General features: G+C 36.9%; 1 protein-coding gene across 5 annotated transcripts in view; it reads right to left on the bottom strand.

Moving 5' to 3' along the window:
- Window positions 1-8,223: 8,223 nt before the first annotated feature.
- The window catches only part of IDE (insulin degrading enzyme), a 62,600-nt gene continuing 46,115 nt past the window's right edge, over window positions 8,224-24,708 (bottom strand). For all 5 annotated transcript variants that reach the window (XM_040563809.1, XM_040563807.1, XM_040563808.1 and 2 more), the window contains exons 17-25: window positions 24,441-24,561; window positions 22,467-22,558; window positions 21,522-21,633; window positions 20,338-20,505; window positions 17,368-17,640; window positions 14,905-14,966; window positions 14,184-14,256; window positions 12,084-12,151; window positions 8,224-10,943 (exon numbers count right to left, since the gene is read on the bottom strand). In XM_040563809.1, the coding sequence (XP_040419743.1) occupies window positions 10,848-10,943; window positions 12,084-12,151; window positions 14,184-14,256; window positions 14,905-14,966; window positions 17,368-17,640; window positions 20,338-20,505; window positions 21,522-21,633; window positions 22,467-22,558; window positions 24,441-24,561 (1,065 nt within the window). In that variant the 3' untranslated portion in view covers window positions 8,224-10,847. The remainder of the gene's footprint in view (window positions 10,944-12,083; window positions 12,152-14,183; window positions 14,257-14,904; window positions 14,967-17,367; window positions 17,641-20,337; window positions 20,506-21,521; window positions 21,634-22,466; window positions 22,559-24,440; window positions 24,562-24,708) is intronic.

Raw genomic sequence — 24,708 nt, 5'->3', positions numbered from 1 at the left:
AATTCCTTGAAAATTTGAAGTTTGAATCTGCTTCGGATTGCTGAAACTGAGCTGGAATGTCCCAAGGTTTTTGTTTTGTTTTTGTTTGGTTGGTTTTTATTTTTTTTATTTTTCTGTAAAGGGCACATTAAGAGAAGAAATGGTTCTTTTCTTGGCACCTTATACTCTATTTGCAGTCTTGTGTAGCTGGACCTGAAAGCAGAAAGATTCCCCTGCTTTGCCTGTCTTATTCAAAGGCACAAGATAAAAGGTAGATTCAGCAGCACATGTAGTGGATGAAGGACAAGGAGCCTGGTTGGGGAGTGAGCGGTGGCTGAGAAAACTGGGTAGGAGTGCGATTGTGGGCATTAATCTGTGCCACAGCGCCCACGAGCCACAGAAGGGCTGGAGCAGGGAGCAGGGGATCACAGACAGGTGAAGGAGGCTGGTGACAAATGGGTGAGGAGGTGAGGACTGAGAATGGCCAGGGCAGACGGACAGAAGGATGGGGAGCCAGAAACAGAAGAGATGGTTGGGAAGGGGACAGGGAGGCCTGTCACCGTGAGGCTGGAGCACAGCGCGTGCTGCAGCTCCTCAGCACCTGCGAATGCCACTGATAGGGGCTTATCGCATGGGCACACGCACGGCATGTGACGGACCTCATGGCTCCCGCTCACGAGATAACACAGGTGCCAATCAGCAAAGGAGCACGGCAGGGAAGCTGCACTCCGCTTTCTTTCAGTTTCTTTTTTTTTTTTTTTGGTGCTTGAACACTTGGCAATTACACCCTGACACCCATCCATGAGCAGTGTATCGCTAAGAGCCCCGTTACGTCAAACCCACCAGAATTTGGTGGCCTAACAACTCTCTTAGGGCATGGATCCGTGCCTTACGTGACCGCGCACCCTCTCCCACAGACCCACCGCACCCCACTCTCTTGGAGACTCGCTCCCAGGGCAGAATGACGGCTGTTTTCACGGGCTCCCCTGTGACAGCGCAGGGTACCTCACCGTTTCCCTCAGAAAGGAGGGCAGCGACGGTGCGAGGAAAGCGAGACCACGGCATCTTCCGCCGCCATCTCGCCCCGCGGCCGCAGGGCGGGCGCCAGCCCCCGGCCCCCCGCCCGCCATTTCCCCATCAGCCTTCCCTCAGCGAGCCCCCTCCGCTGCCGGCCGCGCCCCGCTCCCCGACTCACGGAGCTCCCCGCGGGTTGTCGCTCTCGGCAGCGCCTCACCGCGGCCGCGGCCGTCGCTGCGGGGCCTGAGGTGGTGCCTGAGGCGGCGCCGCCGGCCTGGGCCCCTCCGCGGGAGGGCGGCGGTGAGGGGGGAGCCCGGGGCCGGCCCTGCCTGGCTCCAGCCCGGCCAGCGCCGCTGTTCCTGCCGGAGCTCCCCTGGCCCAGCCCTTCCCTCGGCTTCCGCAGCATTCCCGAGCCGCCGGGGCTTTTTTCAACCTGTGCACCCGTACGTGGGCATAATGTTCTGCTTTAAAAACTGCACCTTGTACATGTAAAACCTATCTGCGACAGCGGATGTGCTTCCAGTGAACCTTACAAAAAGCAGTGCTTGGATTAACTAAAGTGACAAGGTGTGCACCAAATGCTGGCTTAAAGGCTCCAAGAAAAGACTAAACAGGAGAAGCTATTATCAGCATACAGTTATTTTCTTTTCTACAAATTATGTCGTCTATTCAGTGATTCAAATTTTCTTACTCCTGAGGGTTCTACATAAAATATGCCCCTGACCCCACACAGAGAAGCTGAAGCCTCAAAATGGAAGCTGCCACTTCATCCACTGCACCTCACTGTATTCCACTGAGGTAGTCTAAAAACAAAATCCCAGCCATAAACCCACCTTGAGTGCCGAATCAGAAATAAAGGGAAATATTTTCATGAAAAGCTGTAGTAGCTGCATGTAACAATACATTTCGACAAACAGTATTTTTATTTAATATTTTAAATTTTAATGAAACTAATTGCTTATGTAGTTGAACGTTAGGACAGATAAGACAAAAGCAATCAGTTTAGGACAACACAAAACAAGACGCTAAACTTGTGAAGATTTCATGCAGTCTTGCTACTCATAAAAACACATCTGGACAATTTTTGTGATTTAAAAGTAATTTATTTTTTTTCAGATTAAGCATTTGAAGTTCTCTATGTTTTTATCCCTAAGAGTCAAACAAATATGATTTTCCTCATCCAAATGAAGAGAATTGTTTTCATGCATAAAGATGAGATGAACAACTCTTCACATTATTATAGGGAGTAACAGCAAATGTTGTATCATATAGCACCAAGAATTTCAATTACAGTGTGAAGAAAAGATACCACAAAAGCTCCTTGTTTCACGGTGAATCTTTTTACACTGATATTTGTATTCAGAACTACACACTCTTTTCCAAGCAATGAAAATTAAACTTCACATTGGAAATACAAGGTAGCTGTTTAAAACCCTCGACACTTTCTATAAATTAAGCTATGAAATTTGATTTCTTTTCTTGCATAGCAAATTTTCTTTAAACTTTGAAACAGTTAAAACTTAAAAAATGAATTTTTCCTCTCCTGGTCTTCCTTTATCCCCAACCTGGCCAAACAGTAGGAAGTAATTATTTAATAGGCAATGACTACATCATGAATCTGAACACTCCTCTGCAAATTAAACATACAATCCTGCTCTTAATTACTGTAAAGATGGCACTATGGAGTTCAATATTTACTGTCAATTATATCACTTCTACTTTGCTTTCCAGGCTAAATATATTTTGGTAAGTGCCAATTCTAAAGACTCAGCAAGGAACCAAAAACTAAAAATTATGATCTTTCATCGTCTGTGTGACCATAAATAAAACAAGCCATTACTTTGTTTGTTCAGCCCAAAGATTAGCGACTAGATGTGACATGTAATTTTCAAATACATACACATATACCTTTTATCTGAGGGCACTGGTATCTGGTTGGAAATGGCACTTATTAGCGCATTATAAATACTGTAAAACGTGAGATATAATTGAACTTCCTTTCTAACAAGCAAAAGGTAGTAACATTTAACGTTAAGTCAAACAAAATGAACAACCTGTGGACTAAGAAGACTTGCTTTGATGCAGCTGCTGCTCAAGAACAGAACTTTAATGTCTGCCAGATGCATCTAAGATTGCAAAGGGCCAACAAAGATGGGACCACTCTCCATCCTGATACCTTCTGCCATTCACCTGCTTTCAGAACCAAGAAAAAACATTACAAATGCAGCTCTTTTTATATCAAAGAGTTGCTGTTGGCCTGTGGATACTGCAGTGCTATTCATTCTCATTATGTCTCTCCAAATTGTGCAATCTCTCCCACAATCCCAGTCTGTCAGAACTGTGCACATTGGTGCCAGTACATTTCTGGTATTGTATATGAGGGCATCTCGGCACGTTCAATGAACCAGAAATTACCAACAGAATATGCAAGACATTTTAAGCATACTGACTGCACTATCACTTACAGTCTTAATCATAAATATAAATCTACACCCAGTTTTGATTTTATGTTACAGTTCATTTTTTGAACAATTATTTCTTCCTGAGCTACTGGACTATCAGATATATTACATCTTTTAACACAGCATATTATTTACTTTAGCTTAAGATAAAGTGTTGGAATAGCAACACTCCAAATGTAACTAATATAGATTTTAACAAATTTAAATAAACGTTATCTTGGGATTTAAATTTATCGCCATGGTGTACATATTCCTGGGGAATAGCAGGGCAGCTCCTCTGGCATCTTTTAACTGATCTGTCACAAAAGAGCTCTGTAACTTCATTGCTAAATTAAAGTATGAAATTAAGGACTGTTTAATGCCCTTTCTATACAAGACTGGTAATCTAGATCTCAAATTAAAGAAAAAACTGAATGTCAAAAAGAATTCAAGGACAGTTAAGCTTTCCCAACAGTATTTAAGACTACTTTAAATGGCTAATCAGAGTATATGCCAGAGCCATTGTAAAATATATATATTTTATAATTTAGGACTCTTAAGCATGCTACAGGGCATCGCATTTACCTCAGTTGTCAGATCAGCTTGAATATTTATTTTGGGTTTAATCTCTAATCTCCAAGTCTCCAAGTCTCCAAGAACTGCCCTCCCCTCCCCTCCCATTTTTTTGTTGTTTGTCTTGTCTGTTTAGTAGAGAATGTAGAGTTAATAAAGTTAATCAGAGATTCTGATACTTATTATTATTCTGCTGCTTTCAAAGCTCAAAGAAACTTAAGCTGTTCAGACACCGCAAGTTGTCCTGAAAAAAGGTCCTGCATTGACTCTTAATTATTCAACTCAACATTTAAAAAGCCAAATAAAAATTATTAGCTATACAGTGCCACACTTGTGCATTGGTAGTTCACAGACATAGCACAACTCCTTTTTACATGAATTTATAATTACACACAGTGACATAACAGATAGACATGACTATTAGACACGAAGAGCAAAATGGCATGCAACTAGCTGCTTTCAACTTATATGCGATATCTTCCATTTCAACATTATTTTTATTAAGTGGCTCACAGTGCGGGAAAGCACCCAAGCTCACTCTTACATTTTGTATACACTGAGCTTAATACAATCTTTCATATTTTAACATTCATAACATCTTCAAACTAATGATTATTGACATTTAAATTCAAGTGGAAAATCAAAACTACAAGCAACCTTTGTATATGCATTCTTTGAGTTACACAAAGTACACAAAGTATTCCACTCAGTTATGCCTACTTCCAGGAAAAGGCTGCATATAAGGTACATTTTTATTAGATTGCTCACAGTACTAAAATCATGTTGTGCATACAACAGCAGATCAGTCTCCTGTTGTGGTTGAGTAGCACCTGTTTTCAATTTATTTCTGAAATAGTTTGACTTGGTTAAATCTCCCACTTTGCTGAACTTGAATAGCAGGCCAGCATGGCTCTCCAGGCGGAGACATCCTGCAGATGCCAGCTTTGTATCATCTTATGGATAAAGCTTGCCATGATTAGAAGATGCATTCTAATAATGAAAAAATATCCTAGAACACGCATGCAGCCCACACCTAGTGGATGCCAGTGCTAAAGGGACACTGATGACACTTTTGGCTGGTATGACAATGGGAATAATCTGGTCAACTCACCCTGGTCAGAGACCTGACAAAGCACGATGAACAGCAGATCTCTCTGCCTTTGAAGATGACACAAGGAGTATTAGAACTAAACAATCAGCTTGTGGAGATGCTGGATCCAGTATAAATACAGATTCCTGTGCTTCTAAAATACATTTAATGCTGCAGACAACTTCATCTGGAAATATTAGTTAAATCTGTGAAATGGGGAATCATCTACAGCGATGTTTTCAGATTCCTGAAGTTTCACCCTTACCAGATAGGTACCAGTGAATGATAGTGGTATCTCAGTTGAAACACAGAACTTTCACAGTAAGCATTCATAAGAAATGCCTTCTTTCCAGTACTGCAGAAGGCTAGGAACACAAATACTAACAAGCTTAAAGTTACTGGAATGACAAAACGATAAGAGAAGGGAAAACACTGAACTGTTTGACAGCTTACTGGCTCCAGGGCACTGACAGGCACTAACTAACCTACCGTGAACCTCCCTTGCTTTTACACACGTGCACAAATCAAAACCTGTCAAATGCTGGTGCTCAGCCCTTGGGTCGAAACCTGTCCTGCTAGAATTACTTCATTCCAGAACAATTTGGAAAGTCTGGAAATATCAAGTGAGCCATTTTTGAGCACTACTGCTTATATGTTTCTGGTGTTTTAAATCAGCTCCAACACTGTCTTGCCAAATGCATCACTTTAATAGCTATACAGCACACTTTCATGAGCTGTGTCCACTAAAAGGCATCACACTCAACATTTACATCTTCAATGCCCACACTGAGGTGTCATTAACATCTGCACACGCCCAAATTTTCTGTCTCAGATTTCCCAGAATACCATTTTTGCACATGCCCTGAGACGACTCAGCCTTAGCGATGTCAATTTTTCTCACTTCCTAGGAGACTAGTGCAGGCTGGGGACCCCCTTATTCCCTTCTGTTGAAACAGTTCTAATTTTGCAGAGAGAGAATATGCACATGCGTGAGCCCACAGGTACCACGGGATGCCCACTTCTGTGTACAGGTAAAGAGGAGGGGTGGAAGGCCTGAGCTCCAGCTGCTGCTCCAGCAAAAAGTTTACTTATTTGTAATGTACTACATTACATACAGTGGCGGCCACTAGAGAATTTCCTTGCTCCCCTTCTTGAAAGAGAAGCCGAGCAGGCAGTGAAAAGCTGCAATGGAAATCTGAAGCAGAAGGAAGCATGTCTAACACACAATAAGGTGGTGCAGCATTTGAACTTGGATCTCTCCCACAGGAGTTTCCCCCTAATTAGCCTGGTCATGTCCTTGCTCAAGGCAACAGTAACCTGAGGTCCACCTAGAGGCGTGCATCTCTCCCCATGCATTGCATCAACAGTCCAGAAATCCAATTCAGAATTTTGCATTGCATCATAAAAGAGGGAGTCCTAAAAGTTGACAGCAGCAAATGCACAGCATGGTGGTGCCTACATCCCATAACGTTTCAATTGTAGTAACAATTAACGGCATTAGGGTGGCTTAGAAGTATTAATTTAAGCAGCCGTAAACATTTTAAACCTTAAACTCTGTTTAGATGCTTGAGCTCAATTAAGTCGGTTTAATTATAACGATTCCCATTCCACTGGGTCTCTTGGCCTTAAACACTCTTGCTTCTTTTGATGCACAATTCGGGTTTCAGATCCTATTGACATTATACTCCACCAACAGCACTACACTACAACTTAAATTTTTTGAATAGTAAGTAGACTCTGAAATGTTTCAGCAGAATCTACATAGGCGAGGCTTCTTTTTAAATTATGTGAAAGGTAAGAAAGGTGCCTGAGTCTCTGAGCTCTTCTCCCTTGAAAATAGTACAGAGGTGGCCTGTATTGTGTAGCATGCAGCAATAATATTAAAAAAAATGAAAATCAGAAGAAAAAGACTTTGAAATAAAGTATTTCAGAGTTGAATTTGAATATCAAATTAGCCATCAGCTCAAGGAAAGGATCTAAGCGTCATTTTAGTCGACCATATCAGTTCAATGGTCAACTACTGAAAAAATATGGAAAAGCTTATGAATAAAGACATAGAAGATAAGGATTTTTTACTTTACAGTGGAGCTACAGCAAAAGCATACTAACCAGTTATACAGCAGGGAGAAGATAGGCTAGAACTCTGCTGATCTTGTGTTAAAACAAGAGCTAGAAAATAATAAATGAAGTTTAAAAGGTATGCAATGGTTTCTCCATACATTATGATTACACTCTTGAATGATATAACGAACACATCATCAATATGGGCTCTTTATGCCCACCCACTTAAACAACAGTCTGAAAAAATTATTTATTATAGCTAAAAGTGATAGTCTAAGTATATTTGGACAGCTCTTTTGTTGTTTTTTAGTTTTTGAAAAGATAAAAGAGCCCATGATTCAAGATTTGTACCAATTCCTAACAATAAGAGTGGAGTAAGAGAATCCTAATATTGGGGTCTAGGAATTTTCTGGATGGGCTGAAGGCATTTTATTCCTCTGCTGAGATTGCCAACCACTCTTCCCAAGGCCGAGGAGAAAACCTCTTTACCCTGCTCGTTATCAGACATTACTTTAAGTAGCCCAATCAGAACAGCAGAAGGGCATGCTGACCTGTATCTTTATGCTGTCAGAATTCAGATTATTTACTGTTCTAACAATCACACTTATTTCTAAGCTTTCTGAAAGCAATCCTGTGGTATGTATAGAACAAAGTGATCAGGGAGTGTAATTTCTCAAAAGCAACACTAGTGTAAAGCTGCACCAGCTAAAATTAAGTTTGGCTGCAGCAATGCTCTGAACTTACAATTTCAAATCTGATTATTAAAATCCTGTCTTGCGCAAATATTTCTACCTTCATATTATAAAATTTTAATACACTCAGAGAGCAGCATAGGTGATCTTCCTAAAAGCTGTGGGATAACACATGGGAAGTCCCTTGAAACTCCCTGGAAGCGAATGGGAACACTTCTCCACCAATGCTATTCTGCCTAACCAGTCCAAGAACTGCATCACAGAAAATCACGATTAATATATAGTAAAAAACACATGCAAGACTGACAGATGTAACATTACCAGTATGAAAACAATATATTAAAATGAAACAAATTAATAACTCCAAACATTAAATTCAGATTGTTTATTGTAAACAGAATAACGCTAGAACTCTGTCATACTGGCTGTGTCACATGCACCCAATTCCACATCAACTGCTTAAAATAGCACTTGCAAAAATTACAGTTATGTAATAATAACTTATGGTTTCTTACATAAACTAATTAACAAGCACTAAAATTGAATTACAGTGTATTCTAGGTAGTTTTTTATTGCTTGTAGACACTGCAGCTTTGGATCCATTAAAATGAACCCATTAGTATGCCTGAGTTTATCAAAATTTACTGCTATATCAAACTCAGAAACTGTAAAATGCTGGAGAACACTTAAAAGCTATTAAAAGTTGTTGGAAAACTACATGTGTTTTCACATCCAGTCACAGAACTTTACAATTTTAAGTTTTTTTCCTCTGAAAAACATGATTTGTTGTTTGTGATAAATACACTGCCATTCCAATTTATTTATAGAATTTGTTAAAATTAGAGTTCATAGTACTTCCATGAATATATATATATTTTACTTTATTTTTTTTTACACTCGATAGAAGCAATTTGATTTTATTCACCGTAAGAGCGGTCTGTTTAAATAGCACTAAATCCCAAAATATACTTTTTTTTTTATAATATGTTGTCAAAACTTTTAATATATATAATACAAATATTTTTACTACGAGAAAACTATAAACAAAAGCAAAATGCAAGAGGGTTAAAAAGTCCATTTTACATGAAGGAGCCATGAAAAACACGGTGAACAAAGACACCTGTACTATTTTTGCTGATACCATGTTTAATTTTTTTCCCCCCTCAGGCTACAGAAAATGCTTGCTAGTGGACATTCCTGGCAACAGGTTACATCACAAACTATGATCAGATTTATTAAAAGGATGTTGAAATATGTCCTGTCAACCTTTAAAACTTAAATACACTGCATTTACTCAGTTAATGCAGACTCAAACACAACTTGAAGCCTTTATCCTGGCAAGCATGCATGTAACTGCCTCCAGAGTTAGCGTTAATATGAACACTGACTCGGTGACAAGAACACCCCTACTGAACGCACCAGGATTCTGATGCATACATAACACAACATACATTTCACATCAGTGCCTTAGTTTTAGGTTCTTCTAATAGGAAGCAACTCTCAGTAACACCCAACAGCAAGGGCTTATATGAGCAGATTTTCTATCTTCAGTGCTTTGCATACTCTATCCTGTCTGAATAGTTACAATCAATTTTATGCATTAAACACATAAGAGAACTTAGTAAGATGCTCTCTTATCTTTTTCTATTTAGGGAGTTTATCCTTGATACACTGTCTCAAGTGGAAGACCACTCTGCAATTCAGTAGACTTGGTGAAGATTAGACACTATGTATTGTTTTGACATTTCACTAAGTTATGGGATATATATACAGTATCTCAGCATAATTCTTGATCCTTCTGGGTTTTGCAGAGCCTTCTTAAAAGTAGGAAGGAACATTTTGTGATGTAACCTGAACCACACACTGTGGTGCAGCAGTACTGCTAACCCTGTACTGTTCAGCCAGCACTGCACTCTTCAATGCCTTCTTGAAAGGGCAAAAAGGACCCACACAGATGTATCATAAAAGCGACGCATCTGGTTCATTATAGGGCCCATCTTTGATATTCATCTGTTCTTGAGTCAAGAACTAATTAATGCATGCTTAAAGTTAGTTGCAGTAGCAGTACTTTGCTGGACTGAGACCTAGTATAACAAGTAAGGCAAAACGTACTGTTGGAGAACTCATGTAGTCTATGTGCAACTGAAAACAAAAAAAATGACAACAAAGTATTTCATATACCATATGGAAACAATTCAGAATAACACTAAAGAACTGAACAGGATGTTGACAGTAGTACCAAGAGACTAGGACAACACTTTTGTTAAAAAAAAGTAAGTTGTACTATAAAAGTGTTTCCAGCATTTCACAACTTTGAATATAAAATGTCCCCAAATTTGTATAGAAAGATTAAAATCATGCTCGTATCTTCAGTTATTTATTACTGTGTTGTCAAATTCCCCCCCCCTTTTTTTTTTCCACCAGTTTTCACAAAAATTAAATAGAAAATATGTTGGTTGCATTAAGGATCAATTTTTAAAGTCTCATTCAACACATCACTTCAAAAAAATGTGACACTCTCTACTTTTAAGAAAAATTGTTGACCCCATCCCAAAAAAAGAACCTCCTTCTCACCCCCCTCCAGTCCCCAATAAGATTATTATCGGGCTATTAAATGGTGTTTTTCAGGAACAATATGGGTATTTCAAGCAATTGTTTGCTCCAGAGGCTTATTTTACCAAAATGAAAATTTGAAGGGGTATTCTATTTCAAAAATATACTGCATCTACAAGATTTTTTTATTGTTATTGTTTCAGTTGATTTTGGTTTCCAACAGGTTGTCTGTAATATAAATGACACATGACCACAACTGATTTTTCTATACTCTCTATCCCTAACACACGTCTAATGTCAAATGAACCAAGAAGGAATTTGGGACTTTCATAATGCACAAAACCATTTGTTCTAATGGTCTTTGATAATTTTGTTCATCATGAAGTCCCCTGAAACCATGTCAGTACTGATCATTTGCATTTCTTCATCCATTGGGGTTCTTCACAGTTTTGCAGCCATGAAATTGATATGTGGTTTCACCAGGGGAAAGAGTGGCAGACTGCGCTTGAACTCTGTCATATTTTCAATCACACTTGGCTGCAAAAAAGCGTATGCAAAAAAAATTCTGCTCAATTATCGTTAATCAGAAGACTGAGAAATTCCTCACAACATTTTCTACAGCTACATATATACACACACATCTTTCTTGTTCTCTTTTCTGCAATTTTAATGATTTACGGTTCGTTATTACAGGATCTCTCCAAATAAAGTGTTATTACTTATGAAATATATGGTTTCATATTTACTCTGGATAATTTAAAACAATAGCTATAATGCAGTAATTGCATTATTAATAATGGCAGGTATTTCATGAAATGCAGAGCTTGTCTTTTCTTTTATGACCTCTACTTAAAAACATCCCAGCTCTCTGTTGAAAGTCACAGTTAAGATCATAAAAACAATAGCAATTCAGTGAGCTATTATTTGTAGTTGCTGCAATAAAGTCACTTTTTAATATTTCAGTCATAATGGCAAATATATCCACTTTTAATTCATATAGAAATTTCCACCCATGGTGATTATTTCCTTATTTCACCTTTTATAAGCACTGAATAAGATCTACTACTGCATTGCAAAATGACAATTACCTACTGGGACAAACATTACCATCCTTCTTCAAGCAAATTCGAGTCCAGTAATGGCCCACTGCTATCATATCTACTCACACAAACAGCACCATGAAACCTGTAATACTTATATGGATAGAATTTGTCAAATTGTTTCACTCACAGGGTGCACACTGACGGGAATGTGGATTAAAATTCCAGCCTTTAAGAAAATGACCAGATAGTTGGGTGTGTTTTGTGTGTTTGTTTTTTTTCTTAAACAGAATATAAATTTTTTGATGCATATTCATCCTTCCCTTGGTACTTGATACATCCTATTTTCAGATAATAACAATAATAATAATCTGTATTTCATTCCACAGGGTAGATACTCAGTAGAGTTACCTACTTCTATTAGCTTTCATTTTAATGGAATAGAATGAGCAAAGAACAGCACAGACTTTCAGGAAAAAAAACTGTAATTATGACGATGCATGTGTGGAAGAGCTAACCCATCAACTTGCTACAGTATAAATTTCAAGTTTGTACTTCCTCCCTGTAACCTTACTCTGTAATGTTACACTTTTTAAAATACATCCTGGTTTTTTTTTTTTGTGTAGTTTCTTTTTACCTGTGGTAGCGGTGGTGCTGGTGCCAGGTTCACATCATTTTGGCATGGAAACTCTCCAACAACAGGGCCTATTTACCATCATCAAAATTATTTTAGGAACATAATTCAACCAGTACCTTTTACACAACAAACTGTTTTCTCTTATAAGACAGAAATAGATTAAAAAGCACAAGTTAATAATTTACAGGTATCTCTAAATAAGACTTTCTGAAGATTTTGCTTTTATAGTCCACAACTGTCTTTAAAAATACAAGCAGATTAATCCGGACTTGACTTGAGAACATGTGCTCAGCCAGTGCCTTTTTTCCATTTTGCTTAAACATACAGAGAATACAGAAATAAAAACTGCTTATCTACTGAACAATGAATACTTAAAACTCTTTCAGTAAAAATTATGTGAATGCAAGCAGTACAGGCAATACTGTAAATTCCAGCAGTATATGCAACAACAGCACATTGGTATTCCAATGACAGAATATTTCAGTAAGACATACTTATGAAGGCATGCGGATTACTGTGTGTACCAAACCCTCTTTAACAACCCCAAGTCTTCCCTGTCTGTCCCCATGCATGCCCTAACTCCAGTCCCGCCTCAAACTTCTTGCATCCAATCCACCTGTCCCACAAACACATGGTATTAAATTCCTCAATCTTCCCTTCCACTATCCCCATACTCAAGTTTCAACCCTAACTTTTACCCTGGGAGTTCAAGTGCTTTCCCCAGAAGAGCTTTTAGAGGGAAGCACTTCCCCCTAAAATCCCAGATCTCTGCTCTATTCTTCCAATTGTTTTCCACTGTCAGGGGAAATGGTGTGTCTGTCTCCATGCAGGGTTCTCCTTTGGAAGATTTTTGGCCTCCTGTGCGTTACTCCCTTGGGCTGTTGCACTTCTTTCAAGAATGCACATTTGGACTTCCAGGAAATCCATCAAAGTCCCAATTTCTCTTTCGTGGCAGAAAAGAGGTCACTTGCCAGATTAAATGCTTTAGGAGTGGAGGAATACATGTACAGAAGGAAGAATACCTTACTATAATCACTGAAAGAGTTACCAGATGTTAGGCTGCTCCCATGCTTCCCTTGGCCTGGGAAGATACTGTTCCAAGCAAATAATAAACCTTTTGGCAATATAGTTACTGTCTTTTAAAAGCTTTAGATTCTTTAGCCAAAGTATTAGAGCCAATTCTATTTAGTAATGATTAACCATGAAAACTGGAAAGATACTTTGAAGGAAGTCTTCCTTAGCTATAGAACTATGATTTCATGGTATCACAGAAGTCATTCAGAGACTAGAGGGAGTTTCATAACATGAACACAGCCTGCTTCCTTCTGTTCTACAGACAAACCTTTAATGTCTTTGGTTTGCAGCCAGTTACATGCTGGAATTTAAGTATAAACTGGTGAAGAATACACAGAAAACAACCTAAGCTCTTCCTCTCAGTTTTTTTATTTATTTATTTATTAACTCGAAACACTTTTAACCTTTCTCTCCTTGAATTCTAAAATTGAATGACAGTCTACAACGCGTAACTAATCTAGACTATTTGAAAATAAAACCTATACTTACATATTCTCAAGTTATATCAAATATAACATTTTATGTTCCCACTGTTTTTCTCTTGTTTGTTTCTTTGTTTGTTTGTTTTTGTTTTGTTTTTTTTGGAGGGTACTTGAATAGTAAGTTGTGGACATTCATTGCTTGTAAAGAAAGAAAGCATTCTACTGATAAAAAGCATTCTACCGATAACTGTAAATCCTAATTTTGTTCTAGGATTTTTTGTTTTGTCCCCAGTAGGAGTATTATGGAGTTTTATACTTATATTAAAATATTCTGCATTGAAAAGAAGTGCTATTTAATTATATACTGTTTGTATCAACATACTTCAGAATGGCTGAAGAACTTGGCCACAAATGTCAATTACAAAATTTGAAGAACCCCTGTGAAGAAAATCTATAGAAGAAAATGTATGATTCTCTGCAAGGTATACACTCTCCAGAACTGGATTTCTCCTGTTGTGTTTCTATTTCATACAACAAGGTTGTCTTTAACTATGACTTCCTCAAACAGTAATTGATTAAATATTGTTTTCAGCACAATACTTACATGAATCCATTTCCCTTGCAAGGACATGTACCGATACCTTGTGTCTTCTGGGAGCATCTATTGCCAACAGCACCTACAGTAAACAACATCAATTCTTTCAGGTGTGGAAACTATCACTCAGAGATGGTATTTATAAAATGACAGGCAACCAAACAAAAACAAAGCAAAACAAAAAAAAATGAAGTAACAGAAATTCAGCTATTAGCTATCATAGTATCAGAAATACAACCTAAAACCCTAGCTAAAACCCTAGCAACCGTCTAGAAGTACAGCACCCTGAACCTGATTATTAAACTCACTTGGACTAGCTCACTAATCTAGCCAGTTACTTTTACTCTGGAATACTGGATAATCATGTATTGAGCACTAGGGTATGCAGATTTTTTTTTTTTAAAGTATAGATTTCTACAAACACGAAGCATGCATATTTGTTCAAGCTATTACTTATTAAACAACAGCCACTGAAATTCCATTCTCTAAGATTATTTGCCGCGTATCTTCACCCATGCTACCATACTACGTAAAAAAAGAAAAGTTAGGGTTCACTTTGCCATTTAAGAAATAATCAGTTTTAAGCAGTAAGATTGAAACTCAAATACAAATAGAAGATAATGTAAGAATGACCCTGGCTAGTGAAAAGGATAAACAAAGATTACAAAAGAGAAACAATTCTCAAAGACATCTCTTTCCAAATAACATTTCAACTACATGACTAACTTACCTTGTAGAACTGTATGATATCATCCTTGGTCAAGGTCTTTAGATAAGCCACTTCAATGTTATCTGCACAACAATAGTAAAAATTAGAATAAGTCTGCAAATCATAGCTGGTTATTAACACACTACTTATTCGAAGTATTTTTCTTTTAAATTCAGATGCTGCAATTGACTGCAAGTGATATGCTTTTCATTCTTAACTTACAAGCCAACACTTGTACCACTAAAAGTGTCACTGAGAGCCTGGAAGACAATTACACTTTAGTAAGTCCATTTGATTGGACTTATAAAAAATGCACGTTTGAAGAATGCTGATTGCACTGTATGCTATTCAGTAGCTAAAAAGATATGTCTACTTCCCTGCATCATCTTCAAATTGATGTTACATATTCCTAATGCAGACTGATTATAGAAAGCCTTTATACACAGTTAGGAAAGATGGCATAAATATTTTAGCATAAATGTAGGGAACGCTAACTGCTTACATCATACCCATTAAGGAATAATCACCTTTCATATATTTGGGGCGTGTCTCAGTAACTATGTCACCTTACATAAATTAAATTACAATAAACTTATCATGTAATATCATTGGTAAGTATGAATGTTTTTATTGTAGGTATGCTTGCTTTTCTTAGGGTTAGCAGGAAGATCAAGAAAAATGTGTACAAAAGTACAAATATGTAACTAAAAGTAGTTCATATGAAGTTCCACAGGGAGGGAATTCAAAAATCAACAAAACAGTTTGGAAAATCACATGATGTTTGAGAATAAGTTTTTAAATGTGTGATGTAAAACAGTAGAAGTAATAACGAAAATGTAAAAACCTGAAAAAAAAACACTTTACTTCTTAAGGCTGGAATATGAATTTCTGATTTGACAAATTTAGTCACATTAGAATAATTTAATGGAATAGAATTACTAGTGGGTAGAAGGGAATGAAAGATATGAAACTCAAGGGAAATAGTAAGTTTGGTGGGAGTTAGTTATGAAAGCTACAGCTACAGCTAAGCAGTAAGAAATTATAGAGAGAGACAAATGATACAAGTATGGTAAATACAGAGAGACTTAAGGCAGAGAAAAACTATTATCAGACACAAGTACTTGAGGTGTTAAGTTTTCACACCACTCCTTATACTCAGGCATGAAATCTTGTCAATAGCACTCATACTTTCAAGACCAAGCTAGATGACAATTCAAAATTCTTCATTATTAAAACAGTTCAGTAGCTCTACAAAAAAAAAAAAAGAGTATTTGCTACAAAAAGCTGATATTCTGCATGTAAAGCAAAAGAAAAATCAAAGGATACACAGTGATTTTTATGTAGGTAGCATATTATGCATGGGAGATTGAAAATTACAGCTTTAAGAGTTGAGGCATGACAATGTGATGAAAAGCTAATCTATACTTTTTTTTTTTTAGTTGGAAACTGAAACATATTTAAGTATTACATTTTCTTTCTTTATAGAAGTCTATTTTTAGAAAGTAAATAATGAACACAATAAAAACTAGTCTTAAAACTCTTATCCTTACCTTTTAGGAAAAAAAGAGCCTACCTTTATTGTAAAAAATCAAGTTATTTTTGCTTCAAAAGGTATTATTTAGTGATACGAAATAAAAGCTAACTCAGAATCTTAGTTACATACCTCACTATTTTGGATTTTAAATCTTCCAACACTGATGATAAGGGGAAAATAAAACTTCAATAGTACGTAGGAGCACAGTTTTATGCTATCAGTGTAACTGTCTGTCCATTTTCAGTAATAACAGAAGTTGGATCTCAGTCTTCTACAAGCTTATCATCTTCAAAGCATCATGGCTTTAAAAATATTTTAAAACTCACATTTCTATTAGGCCTACTTTCAGATGAGACAGGTCATGTGTTAGTTAAAATGCCTGCTGTTGCCTCTGCCATTGTTTTCCTTTCGCTCTCACAACACAACAGCACAATGGGAATAGGAACTGTATTCATAGTAATGCCTGTGCTGACAGGAACGTCAAAGAGCATTTGAATGCATCTCAGTCAAGTATTAGGCACACATGTAATAAAGACGTCTGTCTGAACACCACAGACAAAAATTTAAGCTTAGGCAACACCAACACTTACATCCAAACCACTTCCAGTCCTTGACCTATTCTATGTCTCACTGGGCCTTAAAGGAAAGGACAGAAGGGCAATGAAGCACTCGCCACCCCCTGTCATGCGGGGAACATCAGGAAACAGGTTTATCCTCTATTAGTAACAGCACCTACAGCAGAGAGACCATGGGCTGCAAAAATGAGGTATTTTCTCAGGACAGAATGAAGAAATGCAACTTACAGGACTGAAATCACAAAAAGTGTATGAAGTTAAACACAGGCTGTGTAAAAGTTTAAGCTGTTCCCAAATGAATACACTCACATTCAACAGTTACAAACATAGCCAGACTATAGCATCCAGTTTTAAAGGAATTGTAATTTTTCTTACCTCTGTCAAAGTTATACTGCTGAGAAATTATTTCTCCCCAATATTTAGCACATTCTGCAGACAGCTTCTTTGGTTTGTCTAGACGACGAATTGCTAAAGCTTGGATGTGTTTTTGGAAGGCCTCTTCTGTCATATCTTCTATACATTTCTCCATAGTCTTTAAGAATGCTTCCACTCTGCTTTCTAAATAGTGTGGTGGCTTTTCAGATTGGATAATAAATCGCAGTCCTTGTATGCCATTTGCCCGACGCGGACCACTGAACACAATGTAACCTTGGAAAAACAAATAGTGACAAATTCAAAAGAAATCCTCTGTTCCAGAATTAAGTTTGACAAACATGACAAGTTTGAAAGGGCTGCAATTTTATGCTACATCTAATTTATTATGGATGAAATAATACAGGTTTTCAAAATATGTCACTGTACTTTTAAAAACATCTTTATTTCATTGAGGTATCAGTTCAGGGGAGGGGTGAGGAGGAGATGAGGCAGACCAAGAAAGAACAAAAGCAACTGTCATCAGGATTAGGTAAGCAGAAATCAGGCTGTACTCTAGCACTGCATTAGACTCAACACCAGGAATTTACTATTTTTCTATAAAGTCTAATCTGAATTCACTTTGCTGCAATGTAAGAGAATTATTTATTTTATCAATTAAATACAAAGGAAATATTTTTCCCTTCCTTTTTTGCAGCTTTTTCTCATCTAAATACCTAAGATTTTATTCAGTTCTCTTCCCCTTCTTATAACAAACCTGTCACATTTCAGTCTTTTAAATGCCATTTTATGGCTTTCTAATCATTCCTCGATGCTCTTCTATGTGTCAAAACTGGACATAGTATTTCAAAACCCTTGAACAACATAGAAATATTACTGCACGTTCATCTTGGAAGCTTCCCTTTATATATCCCAGTGTTTCTTTTAGACAGCAGCTTGACAATGCTCATTTATGTTCTACTTCTGACCCACAGTAATCTAGTGATTGTTTTCTACAGAACTGCTACCTAGCCAATTGCTTCCTATCTTGTGTCTGTGCTGTTGATTATTCCTGCCAAACCATTCCTACCAAATAGAATCTTATCTGTATTCAAGTCATGTTTCCAGAATGTCAAACTAATTTTGAATTCTAATTCTGTCTTCCCACACACTTGCAGCCTCTCCCAGCTTAGTATTATCTGAAGATTTCGGAAGTATATTCAGTCTTCTATCATCCAGAGAGTTGAAGAAAATACTAAATAGCATTGGATGAGAATAGAGAATGACATTTTTCTAATGAACTATTCTTATTTGTTCTCCAGTCATAGCTTTCCATCCAAATGTGTAGCATTTACATTTAGGCTCTCTCTGTAGCTTGTTTGAGAATGTTACATGCCTTTCATGCTATCAAGATGAGACCCATGACATTGCCATTTTCATCCAGCCAGCCATACACCGTATAAAAAAAATAGGTTACTTTGAAATGAGTTTGCCTAGTAATTGTTTCTCAGTTGTCTTCTATGAGTTTGTAACTGCTTTGGTAACATATGATTTTCTTCCCCAGGAATTAGAATGAAGCTGATTGATCAGCAATTTCCCTGCTCTTTTCTCTTTTGTTTTAAAAAGAATGGCATAGCACTTACCCAAATTCTCAGTTGTAAGGTTTCTAGTTCCAGTTCTCCAGCATTTTGCTTTTGAAATGTAGAGTTCATCATGCCTGAACTCTTTAAAATTTACTGCTTTTCCCTTTGTCTTTCTTGTATTTCTGAAGTATTTATTTAATGAGTCGTTGTCACTACTTCTATTGTTTAACAGACTGATAACTCTTGAAATTCTTTTCCCCCTAGCTTTCTCAGAGATCTTACTAACAATTCCATTGAGCTTACTGAATTTTGCTGGTATTTTGGCTATCTTCCCCCCTAAGTCTTGTGAACTCTATTATTTGGTAGTCACACCATATAGATTGCTGTACTGATATAATCACACAGTTCTTCCTCACTGGTTTTCCCCACCTCCTCTTTAGCAGTTGCCTCCAACTTCTGTGAGAAACCTGCCACCAACACATTCCAAAAACCAGTGAAGCAACCTGGGTCCTGCCCTATTTTCAACAGGTATCTATCTAGATCAATGCGATTTGGCTAGTTCTGCTCACAAAAAGTCTAACCTTGCCTGATCTCCCTCGTAATTCATAATGCTGTAATGATACCAATGTTATTTTTCCATTCAGTCGTCATACTGAGACATTCCTCTGCCTCTCACCTTTGGAAAAATATAATAATAATAATAATAATAATAATAATAATAATAATAATAATAATAAAAGCAATTGTACTACTTACCCATATTTCAATCATGCAAACTGTTATGTAAAGTGCTTGTCTCCCCTTCTTACCCTATCTGGAATAAACTTACCAGTTTTCAGTCTTACTGGTTCAGGTAATGATTATTTGTACTTACTAGTAAATAGCTGTACTCTTATAGTGCATTTAGGACTTGATCAGTATTGCAGCTTACCATTACCCATGCGGTAGTATTCCTAAGCTACGGCTTGTGAATCCTCAAGCAAGCCTGGAAGTGAGATCACGAGCAGAAAAGACCAAATTGCTGCTGATTCTCTAAGATGTAAAATTTACAAAACTGATCTAATTTCCTCTTGGTAAAAATTCTCCTACACCTCTACTTTTTTTAAATAAAAAAAAAAAAAAAGATTTTTTCTGCACATTGTTGTTGTGTTTTGTTTTGTTTTTTTAACTAGAGATTATTTCAGATATTTCAGACGTATCTTAAAAATTTGGCTTACTTCTCCTCAATTAAGAGTATGTGCACAGTGACATTCCTTTGAGTCATCAGCAGTTAAAATGATTTGCATTTACCATGTGTCCATTAATTGGCATTCACTAAGCAGGGAAAGAACACCTCATCATGACTCATGTAATTGTGTGAACGTGTGTGTGTGTGTCTATACTGACAAATAATCACTATGAGAAAACTTACCTAATTGTTCCTTGGTGCGCAGAGTATTGAAGCATGGTTCTGAGATAATTTGACAAAAGAGCTCCAAAAACATATTCTCAGAAGTGCTCTGCATATCTGTCTGGTAATATATTTCAATGCCACAATTGTTATGAACTTCATTTCTCTGTTGATATACAAACCACCCTTCTAAAAGACAAAGTTAAAACAGTTAAGTTCACAAAAGCATACATTCTTATTGTCCAGAATTAAAAAGGTACTGGAAATTCTACCTTAAAAGTCTTAAACCTTTTGTTATAATTCCATTTCATGAGTGATAGACCATTAACAGATCAAGCACGCTTTTTATGAAACAGACAAAGATGATTATTTTAACATATCAAAAATGTCATAGCCTAAGCATATCAGCAAGTGAACTGAAACTTGTCTCCTTTCTCCTCAAGCAAATACTGTTGGAACTGGAATGGAATTCTGTATTACATTACATGTATACAGTTTCTAAAGACAATTTGTTAGAAGCATTTCTGAACATTAAAAATAATTTAGCATTTAATACCAATAGCTTCTTTGGCATATAGTAGTTTCCAGCTGATGATCAGCTACAGTAATTGGGTTTGGCTGTGTAGCCAAAAATGTCATCATTCCTGTGTAACTCCCAGGATTCTTTGAATCTCAATTCTTAAATGTTAGATTTTTTGCACAATAAAACTAAAATCATAAAAGCACTATGAGACCAGAAGAAATTATATCAAAAAAAGTTATCTGCGTAATCGCTTTTTTTCTCCCTCAATAAATAAGAGGTTTTTGGACAACCCTCCACTGAATATTCAATTAATACTCAAAACTGCTCAAAGAGTGACGCTTATTCAAATACGTATACTACGTGGAACAAAGAATAGGACAGGGTTCCTGTTTCCATAAATCACACAGAGTGAATAAGGAATGAAGGCCAACTTATGCACATACATTAAAAATGACATCAAATTCATTTTCAAGTATGCCAGGAAAAAGTCATATATTCATGTGTAATTTTACATAACAAAACCACAATTTGCTAAATTTGCAGTTTAAAGTAATTTGAAGTAAATCTGGCTTTGAAACAAACTCCAAGAAACGGAGTACTATTGATCTTAAAATGCCATTAGCAGACAGAAAATCTCGGTTTAATGTGCATTAAAGATTTATAAGTAAAACATTTAACTTACTGTCAGGAAGTTGCACTTCCCTGTATCTCACTAGTTGACTGGGAAGCAGTGGCTTTGTATGAGCATGCTCTATGAGAGTGTCCTCAACCATCTGCATAATTCCTAATGCAGCCTGGAAGAGAAAACATAAGAACTGACTTTCATATACAAGTGTGTAAGAAATTAAGAAGGAATACAAGCTTCACTCCCCCCTCCCCTTTCCTTATTATACTACATGCTCCATACATTCAGCAGTCATTAGCAGTGTTTTGTAACATCTCCTGCTAGTAAAATGTCCCAGAGATAGTATAGTATCTTGACAGGAATACTGCTACGCCAGCCTTCCAAAGATAGAATGTAAAAATGTTCATGTTTTAAATATAAGAAAGGTATTGCATTTGTTTTTATACATACATTCAAATATTTGATTAAGTGTCCTACACAAGTACACGCTGTAACTATTTTACCCGAAGACAGAACTAACATTTTCTGTTTTTTACTCCCAAAGAAACAAGTGAAAGTTGAGGGTTGTTTTTTATGGACCACCATTCCTGTTCAGCTTTGTCCAAAGCAAATCATTTGGCAGGATCTTGGATTGTTAAAGCTTTGTTAGTTAGCCTGATACTTTTAAACAGAATAGCAGGATCTGCAGCACATCATTCCTTACGCAGCTTGATCACATTACAGCAAAGACATGCAACAGAGACTTCAAAATATTTAGATCATAAGCTGTTTTTTATTAAATTTCCAAGAGCAACACAAGGGCAGCACTTAGCCTAATAAATCTGAAGTGGAAAAAATAACACTGTGATAGTCCCATAAAGATAAAAAAAGATAATACAAAGTCAAATTATGAAATCACATTTGGCAAAGCTGCATTAAGATCTAAGAAGGTTAAACTAGCCTTCCATTTTTAATGCTGCTTTTAACTAAAAACTGTGTTATTGAAGAAAGTATCACACCAACCTGTTTTGTTATATTGCCATGGAGAAGAGCTTCGATGTGTAACCGTGACAACAACTGAGATATAAAGGCCTTGAGGCGGGGAAGAGTGACATCTAGAATAGATATTAACACAGTTAAATCAATGATATGCATTTTTACATTAGGAAGTACCTAACTCATTACTAGGTAAGGTATACTTCTTGGAAGAAGAGAAAGTCATCATAAAAGAGTGAATCTCTACTTAAAAATGCAACACTGGAAAGTTTCCAGGTCTAAACAGCAACACTCATCATATAGCTTGCTTTGCTTAGAATTCACATATCGTCTGACCCAGATTCCAAAAAGAGAAGGAAAAAAAAAAGCCTTCTTAAGCCTTCTTTCCAATTATTCTGAACAAACATTCCCTCTCCAGAGAAAACAGTTGCAGTCATTCAGGTGGTGTTCCAAGATAAAGCCTTGCAACAAACAATATACAAGAAAAATATTTTTGCAATATTTCTATGTTAGCCTACCTTTGTAAAGCAGTTTTTATATATAAAGCAAAGTATAGTTTAAAATACAGAATCAACAGAATAAGAGATGAAGGATGGTTAAATGGATGGGGGTGTTCATCCTAAAGTCAACAGATTCATTGTTAATTCCCTGACTCCACATGAATCCCTACTTCTTTTTGATCTTAAATGTGCGTTACAAGACCTTCGGAAAAGCAAACGGTCCTTTTACTGTTGCATAATCCTCATCTTAATTTCTGTCTCTAGAACTGCTTATTAATAGTGCAAAAGATTGCGGTTGCACTGAATGAGAGAGAAGATGAGAGGAAAATAAATCACACTTCAGCTCCCTGTATTTCAAGCAGATTTCCAGCAATGCTAAGTAGACAGCATTCCATTCCAGAATTCCATTTTTAACCATTCCGATGCTGAATAGAATGAAATAAATTTTCTAAAGGCAACTTACATAAGGAACAGAACATTTGTTTGTTTTTGAAATGTGGCTGTCATTAAGATGAATCTACTGCCATGAAAATCAGCATTAGTTTTGTCACTGACTGGCAGCACTGGCACAACTGCTAATCTCTAAGATATCTGCAATCATTCAAGAGACCATACAGCTAAACATTTATATTTCTGTCCTGGAGCAGTCCTGTGGAAAAACTCGTATACCTCTGTGCAGCTGGCTTTGGGCATCTAATGAAGCAGTGCTCAGTATCAGAACTTTAAACAGTATGGTACGTGTCAGTCAGACAATTAAGGATGTATATTCTGAATCCACCCCCTCAAATAAAAACCAAAGCCAGATACTCTTCTTGAAAAGAATGTCTCAGTGTATTCCAAGGAGACATTACAAAATATTTTGCAAACTGTCCCAGTAACAGCCTTTTGTTATAACACAGTAAGATAGAGATACGGAAGAGTTCTTCAGCAAATACCAAAATCAATTAAATCTCTTAATTTAAAATCCCCAAACCACAGGGCACTTCTTTCTTAAGAACCATAATCTTCTTTATAATCTTTATTATCTACAGGAAGTGAACTTAGGATCCCTGGACAATGCAAAACACAAAACAGTATGCATGTTGGGAAGTACAATGCAGATACAGTTGAGTGTCTGCAAATGTCAGCTGGAGTCCTAGAAAATTTAGTTTTGGTTTAAGCACTGGTGTCACTATACCCAGGCTTCATGTCCACAAAGCCATTAAAGTTTTCAGCAACTTGCTTCCCTAGCACTGGTAGGAAGTTGCATTAGATTGATGGCAGGGACAGATCAAGTTGAGTCCATACCTTTGTACAGCCCTTTGTCTGAACTATTCAACTTTCTAGAAACTGGAGGACAAGTGCAGAGGCATCAACACCCAGAAGAGTCAGCACAGGTCTGGCACTGCAGGAGCTCACTTAAATAACGGGCAGAGTTCAAAATAGGTACCTTCATTAGTTATAAGACATTTTCCATTAAAAAAATGAAAAAGAATAAACTTTAAAATTAGCAGAACATTACCATCAAGAGCTTCTTTTAATTCATCTTTGGTCCAAGCAACTTCTGTCATCAGGAGTCTGAGATAATACATCGCATGCTGGTGAGGCTGTTCAGCCCTGAAGTTGTTAAGCGATCTCATATACTGAAACAAAATTGAGTTTAAATTATAGAACTCCATACCTAAACATGAAATATTAACCCTCTACTCTCAACTTTGCGTACCATCAAAAAAGTCCATTTCAAATGCCAAGAACATTCTCCTAGATCAATTCAAAAACCACGTTAAATC

The sequence above is a fragment of the Cygnus olor genome, chromosome 7 (genome assembly GCF_009769625.2).
Source record: "Cygnus olor isolate bCygOlo1 chromosome 7, bCygOlo1.pri.v2, whole genome shotgun sequence".
Classification (NCBI taxonomy): Eukaryota; Metazoa; Chordata; class Aves; order Anseriformes; family Anatidae; genus Cygnus; species Cygnus olor.
The sequence above is the reverse complement of the archived record's forward strand: the minus strand, read 5'-3'. Positions and strand labels throughout refer to the sequence as shown.